General features: G+C 44.1%; 1 protein-coding gene across 1 annotated transcript in view; it reads left to right on the top strand.

Annotated features, from left to right (window-relative positions):
* ttc33 (tetratricopeptide repeat domain 33) overlaps window positions 1-19,176 on the top strand; it is a 91,920-nt gene that overhangs the window by 38,250 nt on the left and 34,494 nt on the right. The window contains exon 2 of the mRNA XM_048594796.1: window positions 14,142-14,273. Coding sequence (XP_048450753.1) covers window positions 14,148-14,273 — 126 coding nt within the window. The 5' untranslated portion in view covers window positions 14,142-14,147. The remainder of the gene's footprint in view (window positions 1-14,141; window positions 14,274-19,176) is intronic.

Below are 19,176 nucleotides of genomic sequence, written 5' to 3'. Positions count from 1 at the left end.
CCCTCAGTACTGTCCCTCCGACAGTGCGGCACTCCCTCAGTACTGTCTCTCCGACAGTGCGGCGCTCCCTCAGCACTGACCCTCCGACAATGCGGCGCTCCCTCAGTACTGATCCTCTGACAGTGCGGCAACCCCTCAGTGCTGTCCCTCTGACGGTGGGGTACTCCCTCAGCACTGACCCTCCGACAGTGCATCTCAGTGAGGGAATATTGCACTGTCAGAGGGTCAGTGCTGAGGGAGCACCACACTGTCAGAGGGTCAGTGCTGAGAGAGTGCTGCACTGTTGGAGGGTCAGTGCTAAGGGAGCGCCGCACTGTCAGAGAGTCAGTCCTGAGGGAGGGGGCACTGTTGGAGGGTCAGTGCTCAGGGAGTGTCACAATGTCAGAGGATCAGTATCGAGGGAGTGTTGCATCGTTGAAGAATTACAAGAAAAGAAAACACACTCACTAATCATTGTTTTTAAAAAAACAGTTACTGGAAAATCACTAAGTGTTTTTTCAGATGCCTCGCTCTTGTAATCTTTCCAAAAGAAGCAATGTCTGAATCAGAGCTAAGTTCCAACTCTCAATCTAGCTGTTTAACTGGGTTTCCCCGATTGTTCTGGTGCCAGTTACTAGCAATGTGCAGAAAGTATATTCAGTCAGTGGCAGAGTGGGGGTTAATGCCAACTGTTTTGTGATAGGGCCAGCATACGTATGGAAACTGTCTGGCTCAACGTTTGCAGCATGTACCCCAACATCCTACAATGTCAGTTACACAGTCTCAGGATATAGTGTAGGCCATTTATGACTGAGCTGAGGAGAAATTTCTTCATCTAGAGAGTAGTGAGTCTGTGGAATTCATTATCACAGAAGGCTTTGGAGGCCAAGTCACTAAATATATTCATGAAAGAGATAAGTTTTTTGATTTCATAGGCATCAAGTATATGGTGAGGGAATGGGAGTATGGTATTGAGATAAAGGATCAGCCATGATCATATTGAAAGATGGGGCAGGTTTGATGGGCCCAGAGGTCTACAGTTACTCTGTTTCCATGTTTAAGTGAGCTGGTCTTCTGGAGAGACTACTGGCTTGAGTTCCAGTACTGACTGAACAGAAATATCCTCCAATTAAACTTGTAAGACTGACGCTATTACTTTCAGCCCCCAGCATAAACTCCTTCCCTGGTCATGAATGTTACAGTTCTCGCTGCCAACTGTTTGAGACTGAACCAGACTGTGCGACATCTTTGACATAAATTTGGTCCTGAGCTGAACTTTGCTGCAGCTTCATTAAAACCTGTTTGCACCCCAAAGCTGTATCCATTTCACCTAATCCATTTCTGCAGTGCTTCATATAGATCGTACACACTGCTACTACTGAGCGTTAGTGGTAGAGGGAGTAGATATTTATGGATGTGGTGCAAAGCTTCTTGAGTATTGTTAGAGCTGCATCCATCCAGACAATGGGAGTATTCCATCACACTCCTGATGTACCTCAGTAATAATGAACAGGTGTGGGGGAGTCAGGAGCTGAGTTACTTGCTGCAGTATTCCTAGGCTCTGACCTGCTCTTGTAAGATGAGTCCAGTTAGAATTTAGAACTTAGAATTAGAATTAGATTTCACTGCCAAGTGCACTCAAGTGTAGGAACACAGTGAAAATTGTACAAAGTCTCCATTCACTGGCTCCATCTTGGTTACAAATCCATAATTTTAAAAATAACAATAGTTTTTAAAAAAAGGAGATTATAAACAACAGCAGAAACAAAAGAAAAAGAGCCAAAAAGAAAGAAAGACTGTCTAGATCTTAAAGTTGAGTTTCTGGTCACAGATAACCCCCAGGATGTTGATAGTGGGGGATTCAGTGATGGTAACACCATTGAATGTCTAGGGGCGGTGGTTAGATTATCTCTTATTGGTGATGGTCGTAGCCTGGCATTTGTGTGGCGCGAATGTCACTTGCCACTTCTCAGCCCAAGCTTGGATATTGTCGATATCTTGTTGCATTTGAACATGGACTTCTTCAGTATCTGAGGAGTCTCAAATGGTGCTAAACATTGTACAATCTCTGGCAAACATCCCCACTTCTGATGTTATGATGGAGGGAAGGTCATTGATGAAGCAGCTGAAGATATTTGGGCCTAGGACACTACCCTGAGGAATTCCTGCAGAGATATCCTGGATTTGACCTCCAATAACCACAACCATCTTCCTATGTGTTAGGTATGAGTCTAACCACCAGAGAGTTTGCCCCCCGATACCCATTAATTCCAGTTTTGCTCGGGCTCCTTGATGCCACATTCAGTCAAATATGGCGTTGATGTCAAGGGCTGTCTCCTACCTCTGGTTAAGCTCTTTTGTCCATGTTTGAACCAAAGTGTCATGAGGTTAGGAGCTGAGTGTCCCAGGCAGAACTGAAGCTCAGCGTCACTGAACAAGTTATTGCTGAGCAGATGCTGCTTGATAACACTGTTACTGACACCTTCTATCAGTTTACTGATTATTGAAAGTAGACTGATAGGGTGGTAATTGGCTGGGTTGGATTTGTCCTGCTTTTTGTGTACAGGACATATCTTGGCAATTTTCCATGTTACCAGTGTGCAATTGTTCTGCAGCAAATTCTGGAGCACAAGTCTTCAGTTCCGTTGTCAGAATGTTGTCAGGACCCATAGCCTTCGCAGTGTTCAGTGCCTCCAACTGTTTCTTCATATCATGTGGAGTGAATCAAATTGGCTGAAGACTGTTATGTGTGATACTGGGGACTGCTGGAGGAGGTCGACATGGATCATCCATTTGGCACTTCTGGCTGAAGATCACTGCGAGTACTTCAGTCTTATCTTTTGCACTGATTATTGGCCTCTTCCATCATTGAGGATGGGGATATTTGTGGAGCCTCCTCCTCCAGTGAGTTGTTTAATTGTCCATCACCATTCACAACTGGATGTGGCAAGACTGCAGAGCTTAGATCTGACCCAACCTTTGTACATCTTACATCAGCGGTAGAAAAATTATTAGAGAAGAGTCTTCGGTACAGCATTTGGAAAAGAAGTGTCTTACTAGGGATAGTTAACATGGGCTTTATGTTGGGAAAAGTCTTATTTCACAAACTTTATGGAAATGAAGAAGATGTTTAATGAGGTCAGGTCAATGAATAATGACTACATGGACTTTACTAAAGCATTTGAAAAGATACCTCACGGTAGGCTAGTCCAGAAGATGAAGTCACATGGAATCCTTGGTGAGTTGGCAATTTGGATCCAAAATTGGCTTGGTCATAGAAGAGGGTTGTTGTGGAGGGGTGTTTTTCTGACTGGAGATCTGTGACCAGTGGTGTTCCACAAGGATCAGTGCTGGGACTTATGTTGTTTGTAATATATATAAATAATTTGGATGGAAACGTACGTGGTCTCATTAGTAGGTTTGCAGATGACACAAAAATTGGAGGAGTTATGGATAGTGAAGAAAGTTGTCAAAGGATACAGCAGGATATAGACCCCTTGGAAAGCTGGGTGGAAAAATGACAGGTGGAGTTTAATCTGGGCAAGTGGGGGTAAGGCGATACATTTGGGAGGTCAAATGCAAGAGGAAAGTATACAGTAAATGGCAGGACCCTTAGGAGATTGATATATGGAAGGATCTTAGGGTGTAAGTCCATAGCTCCCTGAGAGTGGCAACACAAATGGATAATGTGGTAAAGAAGATACATGGTATGCTTTGCAGATGACACTAAGATGAGTGGTAGAACAAAGTGTGCAGAGGACTGTGAAAGTTTGCAGAGGGATATAGATAGTTTAAGTGAGTGGGTGAGGGTCTGGCAGATTGAATTCAGTGTTGACAAATGTGAAGTCATCCGTTTTGGTAGGAATAACAGTAAAAGGGGCTATTATTTGAATGGTAAAAAATTGCAGCATGACTTGCGGGAAGTGCGAGAGACTCATCCCGCAACTCATTCCTGACACCCCCTCCCCGCAATAATAACCAAAACAGGATCCCCCTCGTCCTCACGTACCACCCCACCAACCTCCGGATCCAACACATCATCCTCCGACACTTCTGCCATCTGCAATCGGACTCCACCACCAAAGACATTTTTCCCTCCCCACCCTTATCTGCTTTCCGGAGGGACCACTCTCTCCGTGGCTCCCTTATCCGCTCCACATTCCCCACCACACCCGGCACTTTTCCCTACAACCGCAGGAAGTGCTACACCTGCCCCTATACCTCCCCCCTCACCCCCATCCCAGGCCCTAAGAAGACCTTCCACATCAAACAGATGTTCACCTGCACATCCGCTAATGTGGTATACTGTATCCGCTGTTCCCGTTGTGGCCTCCTCTACATCGGGGAAACCAAGCGGAGGCCTGAGGGCAGCTTTGTGGAACACCTACGCTTGGTTCGCACCAACAACTGCACCTCCCAGTCGTGAGCCATTTCAACTCCCCCTCCCACTCCTTGGACGACATGTCCATCCTGGGCCTCCTGCAATGCCACAACGATGCCACTCGAAGGTTGCAGGAACAGCATCTCATATTTCGCTTGGGAACCCTGCAGCCCAATGGTATCAATGTGGACTTCACAAGCTTCAAAATCTCCCCTCCCCCGACCACATCCCAAAACTAGCCCAGCTCGTACCTGCCTCCCTAATCTGTCCTTTCTCCCACCTATCCCCTCCTCCCACCTCAAGCCCCACCCCCATCTCCTACCTACTAGCCTCATCCCGCCTCCTGGACCTGTCCGTCCTCCCTGGACCGACCTATCCCCTCCCTAACCCCCCACCTACACTCACCTTTACTGGCTCCAACCCCGTTTCCTTGACCCGAGGTTATGTTACAGCTGTATCAGGGAGCTGGTGAGGCCACGCCTGGATTACTGTGTACAGTTTTGGTCTCCTTACTTGAGAAAGGATGTGCTGGCACAGAAGGAGGTGCAGAAGAGGTTTACTGAGGTGCAGAGGAGGTTTACTAGGTTGATTTCAGTGTTGAGAGGATTGGCTTATGAGGAGAGATTGAGTAGGCTGGGACTATACTCATTGGAATTTAGAAGAATGAGGTGGGATCTTATAGAAACATATAAAATTATGAGGGGAATAGATAAGATAGAAGCAGGGAGGTCGTTGCCACTGGCGGTGAAACTAGAACTAGGGGACATAGCCTCAAAATTAGAGGGACCAGATTTATGACTGAATTGAGAAGGAACTTCTTCAGCCAAAGGGTTGTGAATCGGTGGAGATTGGATTGATTTTGATTGATTCATTGTCATGTATACCGAAGTACAGTGAAAAGCTTTGTTTACAAGCGATACTGGCAGATCACAGCAAACAAGGGATGTACAGATCAAAAAGACACAGAGACATACAGGTTACGTTGAAGGTTACATTATTTGACACTAGTGTCCATTCATCAGTCTGACATCAGCTGGAAAGAGACTGTTCCTGAACCTGCTTGTGTGTGTGTTCAGGTTTCTGTACCTTCAGCCTGATGGAAGAGGGTGTAAGAGGTCATTACCGGGGTGTGATGGGTCTTTGATGAAGTTGGCTGCCTTTCTATGGCAGCGAGCAGGATTAGATAGGGTGGACAGTGGGAGCCTTTTTCCTCGGATGGTGATGGCTAGCACGAGGGGACATAGCTTTAAATTGAGGGGTGATAGATATAGGACAGATGTCAGAGGTAGGTTCTTTACTCAGAGAGTAGTAAGGGCGTGGAATGCCCTGCCTGCAAAAGTAGTAGACTCGCCAACTTTAAGGGCATTTAAATGGTCATTGGATAAACATATGGATGATAATGGAATAGTTTAGGTTAGATGGTCTTCAGATTGGTTTCACAGGTCGGCGCAACATCGAGGGCCGAAGGGCCTGTACTGTGCTGTAATGTTCTATGTTCTGTGTTCTAAATAGAGTCCATGGATGGAAGGTTGGCTTCTGTGACGGTCTGGGCTGTGCACACCACCTTTTGTAGTTTCTTACGGTCCTGGGCAGAGCAGTTGCTGTACCAGGCCGTTATGCACCCAGACAGTATGTTTTCAATGGTATATCTGTAGAAGGTGGTGAGGGTCCTTATGGACATGGCAAATTTCCTGAGCTGCCTGAGGAAGAAGAGGCGTTGTTGTGCCTTCCAGACTGTCACAGCTACCTGGGAAATCCAGGTCAGGTTGTCAGTTATCGTCACTCCAAGGAACTTGATGCTCTTCACTCTCTCAACCTCAGTTCCATTGATGTAGATGGGGGCATGTTCTCCTCCTTTCTTTCTGAAGTCAATGATCAGTTCTTTAGTTTTGCTGACGTTGAGCGAGAGGTTGTTCTCATTGCACCACGTCACCAAGCCCTTTATCTCCCTTCTGTAGTTTGACCTGTCGTTCTTAGATATCCATCCCACTATGGTGGTGTCATCAACGAACTTGTAGATGGAATTCCCTGCCCAGTAGCGTATTAGAGGCTTCCTAATCGAATGTTTTTAAAGCTAAGATAGATAATTTTTTGAACAGTAAAGGAATTAAGGGTTATGCTGGGAAGGTGGGTGAGTGGAACTGAGGCCATGAAAAGATCAGCCATGGTCTTATTGAATGACGGAGCAGGCTCGAAGGGCCAGGTGGCCAGCTCCTGCTCCTGGTTCTTATGTTCTTAATGTCTATGCTTGCTTTCATTTATTGGGACATTGAGTGTAAAAGTTGGCAAGTCATATTGCAGCTGTATAAGACTTCAGTTAGGCCACATTTGGTGTATTGTGTGCACTTCTGGTCACTGTACCATAGGAAGGATGTGGAGGCTTTGGAGAGGGCGCAGAAGAGTTTTACCAGGGTGCTGCCTGGATCGGAATGTATTAGCTGTAACGAGAGACTGGATAAACTTGGATTGTTCTCAAAGTATGTAAAATTATGAGAGACATGGATAGGGTAGATGGGTGGAGTCATTTTCCCAGGGTGGGCATGTCAAATATGCGGGGGCAATGGTTTAAGATGAGAGGGGGGAAGTTTAAAAAAGATGTGTGAGGCAAGTTTTTTTACACAGGGTGGTGAGTGCCTGGAACACGGTGCCAGGAGAAGTAGTAGAAGCAGATACGATAGCAACGTTTAACAGGCATTTAGACAGACACATGAACAGGCAGGAAATAGAGGGATATGGACCATGGGCAGGCAGATGGGATTAGTTTAGAATGGCATCATGGTCAGCACAGACATGGTGGGCCGAAAAGCCTGTTCCTGTGCTGAACTGTTCTACGTTCTATGTAGGTAAAATTTATGTATGTCTATTGTCAGTTTCATTGCCACAGTTCAACCAAACTCCATATTTTATATAAGTTTATATTTTCCAGCGTGTACCACTACATTGATTGTGCCTGGGTGTTTGATGTTTCCCCTTGTGGGAGAGACTAAAAATAGAGGTCACTGTTCAAAAATAAGAGATGCCCATTTCAGAATCTATTCATCAGGGAGCTGTGAAAGAGGGATCATTGAATATTTTTAAGGCACACTTGGATAGATTGTTGACTAACAAGGGAGTCAAACTGCATGGCACTAGAGGGGGAATGAGGGATTGAGGTCACAGTCAGATCAGCCATGATCTTATTTGAAAGCTGGAGGGGTTGAATAGCCGAACCATACATTTCTGTAACTGAAAGGAAGTAACTAAGTAGGTTAGAAGCAGAAGGGAAAGTGTTGAATGGGATGCTCCAATGCATGAGTATGAAGACTCCTCAGAGTACAGCTCAGCTGTTATTATCTTACTGCAAACAACTTCCACTTCCAAACAGCGTTTCACCACCTCAGGATGTTCTGGAACATTTCACAATCCAGCTTCTGGTTTGTTTGACAGTATGGTCAGGAGTGTTGTAATGGAGGAAATCATTGTAGCAAATTGTTTTTCTAAGTCGTGTAGCTCCTTGTGTTCCCAATCAAGAAAGGCAGACTTACATTGCTATTGTGCCTTTCACCATTTGAGGATGTTCCCATGAGATTTATAAACAATGGAGAATTTTGGAAGATTCTCCACAGTTGCAATGTGACAGCACAGTGACTTCCCTTACACAATTGTGTGATCAGGGAACACGTGGCCTGTTACTGTAATGCTGATTGAGGGATAAATATTGACCAGGACACCGGCAGAAGTGCCAGGGTCGTCTGAATAGTGCCAAGCAGTTTTTTATGTCCATGTTGAGAGTAGTTCAGTATCAAACCTGAAGGATGGTACAACACCTCCTCCCCTCCCCATACTACATTGCAAAATCAACTGAGTTTTTCTGTGGTCAGGCCTCTGCAGTGAAACTAGAACCACAACTTCCTGACTTGGGTGAAAGTGCTACCAGACTGACATGGCAGGTAGTAATGAGCTGATATAAAACTTTAATTAGACCTTGGGTGCAGTACGGACAAGGCTTTGCATTGTGAACAGTACAGATTCACCCAGTCTGAGGAGATAGGGTGCAAAGATTTGAAAAACATAAGCTTCAACTGTCAAACTATTTAGCAAGGCAATTAAAGTTTAAAATTTGAAAAAGAATTTAAATAGGAGCAGACTGCCTCCAACAAGAGTCCAAAACTAGAGGGCATAGGTTTACGGTGAGAGGGGAAAGATTTAAAAGGGACCTGAGGGTTAACTTTTTCACGCAGAGGGTGGTGCGTGTATGGAATGAGCTGCCAGAGGAAGTGGTAGAGACAGGTACAATTACAACATTATAAAGGCAGCTGCACGGGTACATGAATAGGAAGGGTTTAGAGGTAATGGGCCTAATGCTGGCAAATGGGACTAAATTAATTTAGGATATCTGGTCGGCATGGAGGAGTTGGACCGAAGGGTCAGTTTCCATGTTGTACAACTCTATGAATCTATAACGGTGGGATCCAGAGAGAGGGGCTGCAGATAAACATTCAATAAGATTTAGACCAGGAGAAAATTCTTCAGAGGGGATGTATGTTTATTGAATGCACTTCCTGAGTCAGTCAGTGAGGAAAGCCAGATTAGTTTGGAGATAAGGATTTATAAACATGGAAGTAAATCTGTTTAGGACTGTTTTTGTGCAGAGAATATACTTTGACTGGTGATCAAGGGCCCAATTCCCATGTTGTAACCTCCATGTAAACCACACAAGTGAAGTGTTTGACAAAGGATTAAGGAACAGGATGGGTAAAAAGATTTGGAATATACAGGTAGTTCTGTTATAAACATGTGTTTCATTAACGCGAATTGGCTGTAATGCAATTGATGAATAGTGGACGCTGTTTGGATGACGTGAACTATCTGCTGTACAGGTATAGTGATTTTCTATAGTGCGAGGTCACACAAGAACGCAACTATCATGTTATAGGAGAAATACCTGTACCTGGACTGGAGGGGTTAATGCCCAGTTTCTGTACTGTAACAACAATAGGATCTTGAATTGTCACAGCTTTGAGGTTAGCTTGCACCCTCTGGCATGTGGAAATTTGTTGGATAACTTTTGAAAATCTAGTTGTGCCACACTGTGGGAATATTCCACCTGCATTCCAAATCCTTCTCCCCTCCACTGACCCTTCCTCAATCCGCGCTGCTCCCCTATCCGGAGAATGATCTGAATCCGGGTGGAGACTTTTTAAACAGTGAGAGTCAGTAATTGAGCCTGCTGAATGCACTCCATTGTGCATCAGCACAACTCCTAGCACTCAGATAGGGAGGTCATTCCTAGATGAAGTGATCTGGCCATCGCTACCAGAAAGTCTGGGCAAATTCAACCACAAATTCCATTTTTTTGATTCCTGCAGCATAGGCAAGTGAGTGACAGACAGAATCTAACTGTATCCAACCCAATGTCGAATTAACACCGTATAACTCCTGCTGGTGCTGTCCATCAGGAAAATGAGATTGGGAGGTACTCCAATATCAATATTGACCAGAAACTGGACAAACTCTTAAAATACAGAGGTGGCAAGAGCAAGTCAAAGGCTAGGAATCATAGGAGTAGAACAGTGCAGTACAGGAAAGGCCTTTCGGCCCACCATTACTGCACTGACCATGATGCTATTTCAAACTAAACCCATCTGTCTGCACATGTTCCATATCTCTCAACTCCCTACTTGTTCAATCTAAATAACTCTTAAACTTTATCATATCTGCTTGTACCACCTCCCCAACAGTGCGTTCAAAGCATCTACCACCCTGCCTGTAAAAATGACTTGCCTTGCACATCTCCCTTAAACTCTCTCCCTCTCACCTTAAACCTGTGCCCCTAGTATTTGACAATTCCACCCTGGGAGAAAGACTTTGACTATCCACGCCTCTCATAATTGTACATACATTCATTCCTCCATATCTGCGAGGGTTCTGTTCCTGAGAACCCTTGTGAGAATGGTGGAATTTACGAGTGCAGAGCTCGTTAAAAATAGGTTCAAAATCTTGGATATACATGTTTTGTCCCTGGAAGTTGAATTTGTTGTTACTTCTTTTTTGGCATGAATACGCAAATTTACAATTCGGGATTTCATGGATATGGAAGATTTACTATTTTTGTATCAGGTTGCCCCTTAGCCTTTGATGCTCCAGCAAAAACAGTCTACATTTGTCCACCCTTTCCTGATAGCTAATACACTCAAATCCAGGCAACATCCTGCAGCAAATAACTCATCTCCTGACTCTCCAAGGCCTGTCCACCATCTACAAGGCACAAGTCAGGAGTGTGATGGAATACTCCCCACTTGCCTGGATGGGTGCAGCTCCAACAACACTCAAGAAGCTTGACACCATCCAGGACAAAGCAGCATCTTGATTGGCACCACATCCACAAGCATCCACTCCCTCCACCACCGAGGCTCAGTAGCAGCAGTGTGTACTGTCTACAAGATGCACTGCAGAAATTCACCAAAGATCCTCAGACAGCACCTTCCAAACCTACGATCACTTCCATCTAGAAGGACAAGGGTAGCAATACATGGGAACACCAGCCCCTGCAAGTTCCCCTCAAAATCATTCATCATCTTGACTCGGAAATATATCACTGTTCCTTCAGTGTTTCTGGGTCTAAATTCTGTAATTCCCTCCTTAACGGCATTGTGGGTCTACCTACAGCATATGGTCTACAGTGGTTCAAGAATGCAGCTCACCCCCACCTTCTGAAGAGCAATAAATGCGGGACCAGCCAGCGACACCCACGTCCCGTGAGTGAATTTAAAAAAATTTTGACTCCCACTCTGGCCACTGCACAACCGTGCTTTGACCCACTACTTATTTTAATCATTGGAACTCCCGAGAGCCTACACCCTACCACCTGCTGCCCACTCTCTTTTACCCTTGTCATTCCTTTGTTTTCTCCCTTCAGCTCCCTGCCATCTGTACAGAGGCAAGAGGCGAATGGCAAAAGGCTAATGGCAGAAGGCCATGGGGCTGTAGGAGGGAGTGCAGGCTGTGAAGAGAAGTGGTGATGGTTGAGGGGAAAGTGTTGGGTGGCAAACAAAGCACTTTTAGGATTTCTTTGCTAACTTTATTGATTTCAGCTGCCCAGATGTCACTCTCAGTCATGTCACAGGCACTGGCACTCCATCTGCACATGTGCAGAAATATATCCCCCCTGGTATTGAGGAACAGATAAACACAGCATTTAGTTAAACCAGGTGTCATTTAGAGCTGAGTGAATAATGCTTGCCAAGTCAGGAGGTCATATGTCCATATTTCACTCCAGAAACTTGAATATGTAATCTTGTCTGGAGAATGTCAGAGGTGTACTGAAGGAGTGCTGGAGGAGCTGTTCCGTGAATGAACTGATAAACCTGCAGCCCTATCTGACCCTTCAGTCCAGTACAAAAAATTCTATGGCACAATTTTGAAAAGAGCCAATAGGTCTGCCTTGTTTTCTGGCCATCTCTCCCTCTCACCTTAAACCTGTGCCCCCTAGTGTTTGACAAAATCAGGTATGCAAGAGCTGCAGATGCTCAAATCAGAAATAAGAACCGAAAATGTTAAAAATAGTCAGCAGATCAGACAGCATCCGCTTCAAAGAGAAGCAGAGCTAACAATTCAGGTCAGTGACCTCCCTCCGAACTGGTTCAAATGAAAATTTACAGACCTGAAATGGTAGCTGTGTTTCTGCCTGTGTAAATACCTCCAAATATACTGACTATTTCCAGAATTTTCTATATGAAAGCAGATATTTGTGGTCATTTGTCATATGGAAACTGGCTACCTCAGGCCCGACATTATAATGATGGCTATCTTTCAAAGTACTTTGTTGGTTTTCTGTGAGACTAATTCAGCTTGGTCCAATACCAACTCCCTTTCCCATTCATCTTGCCAATGATTTCTACTGCAGATGCTTATCCAATTCCCTTTACAAAAGCCATGATTACATCTTCAGAATTACATTATCAGAATTTCAGACAATGAGTTTCAGATCCCAGCCAGTCATTGAATAAAGTAAATTTGTCTTCATGGTTTTGGTTCTTTGACAATCATGGTAAATATGTGGCCTCTGATTTTCAACCCTTCCCCTTTGAGAACATTTCCTCTCTACCAGTTCTATCAGGACAGCTCATCATTTGAACTCAGGCCTGTAAGAGAGACTTATTCTGTGTTGTTTCTCTTGTAGAGAGGTGTTGCCACAGTGGTGCGGAATGTCTTCTTCAGAAGCAGTGGGTAAACAGCTTTGAGCTCCCTGAGTTTTTTTGTTATATTAAAAGAAGCATGAGTTGGTGGAGTCAGGCTCACACAGATCCCGGGTTTTAGTTTTGTTTTCAGTTGGGGTTTGGGGTTGGCTGTCGAAACTGATAGATGTTGTTCTTTTTCTGCTGCCAGATTGTTTCTTTCGGTCAGCAGGTCTGGCAGCAACTGTGAAGGGAAAAACAGAGTTAACGTTTCGGGTCCGGTGACCCTTTGTTTTTTGTTCCTGATTTACAGCATCCGCAGTTCTTTCGGTTTTTGTTTCTTTCGGTGTTCCTTTCACCTGGATTGGAAGGGAAATAGCACATGAGGAAAATCTGTTTTGCTGAATTTGTCTTTGCCAAGGGTGTGTTTGTGGGATGCTGCTATACTGGAACAGTTGATTAATAATTAATTAATATATTACTTTATTAAATATTTCCATAGAGTTGAAGTTAAGCTAATTCCTCTTTTCCATTTTTATTTCAACTGTGTTGTAAGAATAAAGTGTGTTTTACTTAAAACCTAGTGATGGACCGATCCAATTACATCTGGAACACAGCACCTTACACTTGCCTTCAGATAAAATAAACACTAAGGTTCAGGCTATCTCCTTGACACATTTTGAGGGGGTTTAATCTGGCCCATAACAAAGTCTCCATATAAATGCAGGTCTTTCTTTCCTGTGAGGTGGGAGCATTATCCGCTGCCTCACTCCACCCTCACTGATTGGCTAGATCCTGATTCATACCCCATTCTCTTTCTCCTCCATGACCTGGACCTTCCTTCCTCCCTCCCTCATTCCCAACCACCTGCCATAATTTGGGCCACCCAGCCCTCCCCCATGTGGGCTGGAATTTTACACTCACTGAGCTCTCACCCTCCAGTGTGAACCCCTGTGTATGATCCTGAGACGTGGTCTTTTAATAAGCACTGCGGGATGGTCTCCAGTTACAGAGTCAGGCCCTTTGGCCCAAGCTGGTCCGTGCTGACCAAAATGTCCATCCACCCTAACCCCATTTCCCTGCACTTGGCCCATATCCTTCTAAACTTTTCCTATCCATGTATTTGTCCAAATGCCTTTTAAATGTTGTTAATGTACTCTCCTCAACCACTTCCGCTGGCAGCTTATTCCATATGCATACCACCCTCTGTGTAAAAACGTTGCCCTTCGAGTTCCCATGTTCCCCAGTTCACCTTCTCAGCCAAAACTTAATTGCTGAAGTGCCAGCTAGATCACAAGATTGAATGAGTTGACCTGTAGAAATACTTGCCCACCTTCCATGCCCCTCTAGAGAAGTGATAATCGTACCCAATGTATTTATCCCATCAAATCTCTGCCATTTCTAAAGGCTTGCCTAGATATGTCACCTTGAAAGCCAATGATCTGTTTATAATTTAATCTTTGAAATCCTGGTGTTGATATGGTGACTCTGAGCTACTCTTCCCCCGAGGGGCTCCACATGTCTGGCCAGTCTCTGGGTTTCTCTTGTCTCTGTGAGTTCTGCTGATATGGAGTTAGTGTCTGCTGCTGAGATTGTGGACTGACTCTGCTGTTGTCTTCTCCCAGGTTCTGATGATCCTTAACGAGGTTTTCCAGGCCGTGCAGGCAGCGGAGATGGCTGTGCGCTTAGACCCCCAGTGGTGGGAAGCCTTGCAGACACTGGGCCGTGCTCAGCTCAGCCTGGGTGAGATAGCCATGGTGAGTCTCAGTCTTCACATAGAGGGATGGGTGCCCGGGCTGGTGCTCCCTGAGTACAGTTTGTTTTCTCTATTTGAATGAAAGCCTAGATGGAGAGGCAGTGGGAGGAGTTGGGTAAATGAGATCAGAGAGTGCTGGCAATGTTTAAGATTGGGTCTGAAAAGGGTTAACTCCTCGATTGTTACCCATCTCCAAACTTGCAGTTCGACACTGGGATTCTGAATTAAACCAAAAGATCTGACACAATTAGTGAGGAGACCATGGGGACTAGGCAATTTCATGCTCCCCCTCACAGGGGCAATACACAGATCTGAGCTCACCCCTCACAGGTAAGAACAAAAGACATGCATCACAAAGTCAGTGTCACTGTCAGTGAGTTATTTTTGAAATGCATTTTGTAATGTAGGAATCAGAACAGCCAATTGGCACATCACAAGATCCTGTAAGCAGCAACTCAGTAATGCTTAGATAAACTGTTTATTAGTAATGTTGGTTTAGGTAAGCAAATAGGTGTCTGCAAATCCCAGACCAAATCAGAAGGAATTTTACCCTCGCAAGTTTCAAATTAAAGCATTTTTTTTCCATATCGCAACTTGTTGCTGTCATTTTATAGGCAGTATATAAATTGAGCCAAGATACATCAGAGAAAAATTTGATTTGCAATTCCACTGCATTGCAATACATAGTGACAACTGTGGAAAAGACTGTTGAAAATCAGATAGACAGCAGATGTGTGTGATTTTATTTTCTAAACATCATCAATCAGTCTCATTGTTGATTGCGCTGTCCCATTTCTCACACTTTGAAATCCCTCAGTCTGTTGATCAAACACTTCTGGGACAGGTACAGCACTGGGTTAGAAGAACAAAAATAACAAAAGAAAAGTACAGCACAGGAACAGGCCCTTCGGCCCTCCAAGCCTGTGCCGATCATCATGCCCTGACTAAACTAAAAAACAAACCCTCTGCCCTTATTCAGTCCATATCCCTCTATTCCCTCCCTATTCATGTCACCATCCAGATGCCTCTTAAATGTCACCAATGTGCCTGCTTCCACCACCTCTTCTGGCAGTGAGTTCCAGGCTCCTACCACTCTGCATGAAAAACTTTCCTCACACATCTCCCTTAAACTTTAACCCTCTCACCTTGAACCTGTGCCCCCTTATAATTGAAACTTCAATCCTGGGGGAAAAGCCTCTGATATCCACCCTATCTATGCCTGTCATAATTTTGTAGACCTCTATCAGGTCTCCTCTCAACCATCGTCTTTCCAATGAAAACAATCCTAGTCTTTTTAACCTTTGCTCATAGCCAATGCCCTCGAGACCATCCAACATCCTGGTGAACCTTCTCTGCATTCTCTCCAAAGCTTCCATCTCCTTTTGGTAATGTGGCGACCAAAACTGCGCACAGTACTCCAAATGCGGCCTAACAAGCGTTGCAGCATGGTTTACCAACTCTTGTACTCCATTCCCCGGCCAATGAAGAAAAGCATGCCATATGCCTTCTTAATCACCTTGGCCGCCTGTGTTGCCACTTTTAGGGAACTGTGGGCCTGCATGCTCAGATCCATCTGTACATTAATGTTCCTCAGGGTTCTACCATTTACAGTATAATTCACACCTAAATTTGATCCTCCAAAATGCATCACCTTGCATTTGCCTGGATTAAACTCCACCTGCCATTTCTGTGCCCAAGTCACCAATCTCTCTACATCCTGCTGTAACCTTTCACAGTCGTCAGCACTATCAGCAAGTCCACCAATCTTTGTGTCATCTGCAAACTTAATAATCAGACCACACACAATTTCCTGCAGATCATTTATATATACTACAAACAACAGAGGACCTAAGAATAATCGCCGTGAAACACCACTAGTTAATGGTCTCCATTCTGAAAAACACCCTTCCACTGCTACCCTCTGTCTTCTATGACCAAGCCAGTTTTGTATCCATCTAGCCAGCCTACCCCGAATCCCATGTAATTTTAGTTTTTGTACCAATCTGCCATGTCGGACTTTATCAAATGCCTTAGTTTAGTCCATATAAACTACATCCACAGCTCTTCCCCCATCAATTATCTTTGTCACCTCTTCAAAAAATTCGGTCAGGTTGGTGGGACATGACCTTCCCCGTACGAAACCATGCTGCCCGTTGCTGACTAGTCCATTTTCTGTTAGATACAGAGTAAAGTTCCTTCAGCTTTTTAAAACTGAAAGTAAATTTCCCTTGAAATTGTCTGAATCAGACCCACGAAGGATAGGGACAGCACAGGCCCAGATACAGAGTAAACATCCCTTAACTCTTTTAAACTGAAAGTAAAGTTCCCATGACACCATCCCTATCAAATGCCCCGTGGGACAGAGACAGCGTGGGAGTAGACATAGCATGAAGCTCACTCCACGCTGTCCGCATCACATATTCACAAAACAGGGACAGCATGGGGTTAGACACAGCGTAAAGCTTCCTCGACATGGTCCTCATCAAACATTCACAGGACAGGGACAGCATGGCATTAGATATAGAGTAAAGCTTCCTCTGTACTGTCCTCATCAAACACTCCCCAGGACAAGGACAGCACAGAGTTAGACGCAGAATAAAGCTCTCTCCAGTTTTTTGAACAGCAAGGCAAAAACACAAAGATAGGTCTGAAGCCATTTAGTAGAGGTGACAAAACAAGGATGCAGACTGCTAAGGATAGGTTATGTGACTGAGCAACAATCTGGCAGAAGGAATATAATGTGGCAAAATGTGTAGTTGTTCACTTTGGCATGGAGAATATAAAAACAGAGTATTACATAAGCATACAATGACCACAGAATTCCAGGACTCAGAGAGATTTGGGTTTCTACTGCATAGAATCATAGAATCGTACAGTACAGAACAGACCCTTCAGCCCATTGAGTCTACACCAACAAAAAATTATTCTAAATCTACACTTCCAGCATTTGACACATAGCCTTGATATTTCAAGTGCTCATCCAAGTACTTCTTAAAGGTTGTGAGGTTTTCCCACCTTAGCTGCCCTTGCATAAATCACAGAGTTCGTATGCTGGTACAGCAAGGGATTAATAAGGTTTATTACAGGACGCTATCCTTTTAATGAGAGGAATTGAACATAAAAGTAAGGATGTTATGCTTTGGTTATATAAAGCCTTGGTGAGAACACATCTCAAATACTGCTTGCCATTTTGATCTCCTTATTTAACGAAGAATGTAATTGCATTGGAGGTGGTTCAGAGGACGTTTATGAGATTGATACCTGTAATGAGTTGGCTGGTTAATGAGGCAAGATTGGACAGACTGTGCTTGTTTTCACTGGAGTTTACAGAGTGAGGGCTGACTTGATTGAAATATATAAGGTTCTAAATGGCCTTAATAAGGTGGATGTGGGAAGAAAGTTTCCTCTTGGGGGTCAGCCCAGAACCAAGGGGCACTGTTTAAAATGAGGGGATCACTCTTTCAGAACAGAGATGAGAGTTTTTTTTCTCTCAGTGTGTTGTGTAACCTTCCTCTCTGAAATGCAATACAATTGTTGTTCAGTTACTTAGTTGAATGAAAACAAACTACGTAAGGCATTATGATATATTAAAGAGTGAAATGTCAACTCAGGGCTTTAGACAGTTTAGTAAACTGTCTGAATATCATAATTTTTGTTGCTAGGAGATGTGTACAAGTGTTTATTTTGACATCCAGAATTAACATTCTGCGTAGAATGAGGAGTGGGTGACACTTCAAATATCAATAAACTGAATGCAACATTGGGATAAAGGAACAGGAGTATGCCATTCAGCCCATCGAGCCTACCTTGCCATGAACATGATTGTTGATGATTGAGCACTTAAATGCTTTTTATACCCCCAACCCCCAATAACCTTGTATGCCATTAATGATCAGAAATCTATTAATATCTACCTTAAACATACTTAAAGACAGAGCCTCCACAGCCTGAGGTAGAGAATTCTAAAGGATGACAGACATCTGAGAAAGATGTCCAGAAACTGAACTGAACTATTCATGTGAATAAAAATAAATACAAAGAACTGCGGATACTGGAAACCTGAAACAAAACTAAAAATTGCTGGAGAATGTCAGCAGGTCTGGTATCATATGTAGAGAGAAAAACAGAGTTAATGTTTTGAGTCCAGTGTTCTGACGAAGGGTCACTAGACTCAATAATTCCATGCATGTTTTCAAAATCCCTCGAAAATATCAGTGTAGGATGTACTGGCCCTGGAGCGAGTACAGAGAAGGTTCACGAGAATGGTCCCAGGAGTGGAAAGCTTAACATATGAGGAACGTTTGAGGACTCTGGGACTATACTCATTGGAGTTTAGAAGGATGAGGGGGGATCTAACTGAAACTTACAGAATACTGAATGGCTGGATAAAATGGATGTTGGGAAGATGCTTCCATTGGTAGGAGAGTCTAGGACTTGAGGGCACAGCCTTAGAGTAAAGGGAAGACCTTTTAGAATGGAGATAAGGAGAAACTTCTTCAGCCAGAGAGCAGTGAATCTATGGAATTCACTGCCACAGAAGGCTGTGGAGGCCAGGTCATTGAGTACATTTAAGACTGAGATAGATAGGTTCTTGATTATCAAGGGGATCAAGGGTTACGGGGAGAAAGCAGGAGAATGGGGTTGAGGAACTTATTAGCCATGATTGAATGGCGGAGCAGACTCGATGGGCCGAATGGCCTAATTTCTGCTCCTATGTCTTATGGTCTTATGGTCTTATGGTCTTACACACACAGACTCTCACACACACTATCTCTCTCTCTCACACACACAAACATACACTCACACACACACAAACATACACTCACACACACACAAACACAAACACACACACACTCTCACACACACACTCTCTCTCTCACACAGACACACACAAACACACACAC

This window comes from Rhincodon typus, chromosome 3, assembly GCF_021869965.1.
Source record: "Rhincodon typus isolate 14 chromosome 3, sRhiTyp1.1, whole genome shotgun sequence".
Lineage (NCBI taxonomy): Eukaryota > Metazoa > Chordata > Chondrichthyes > Orectolobiformes > Rhincodontidae > Rhincodon > Rhincodon typus.
This window is presented reverse-complemented; position numbering and strand designations above follow the sequence as displayed.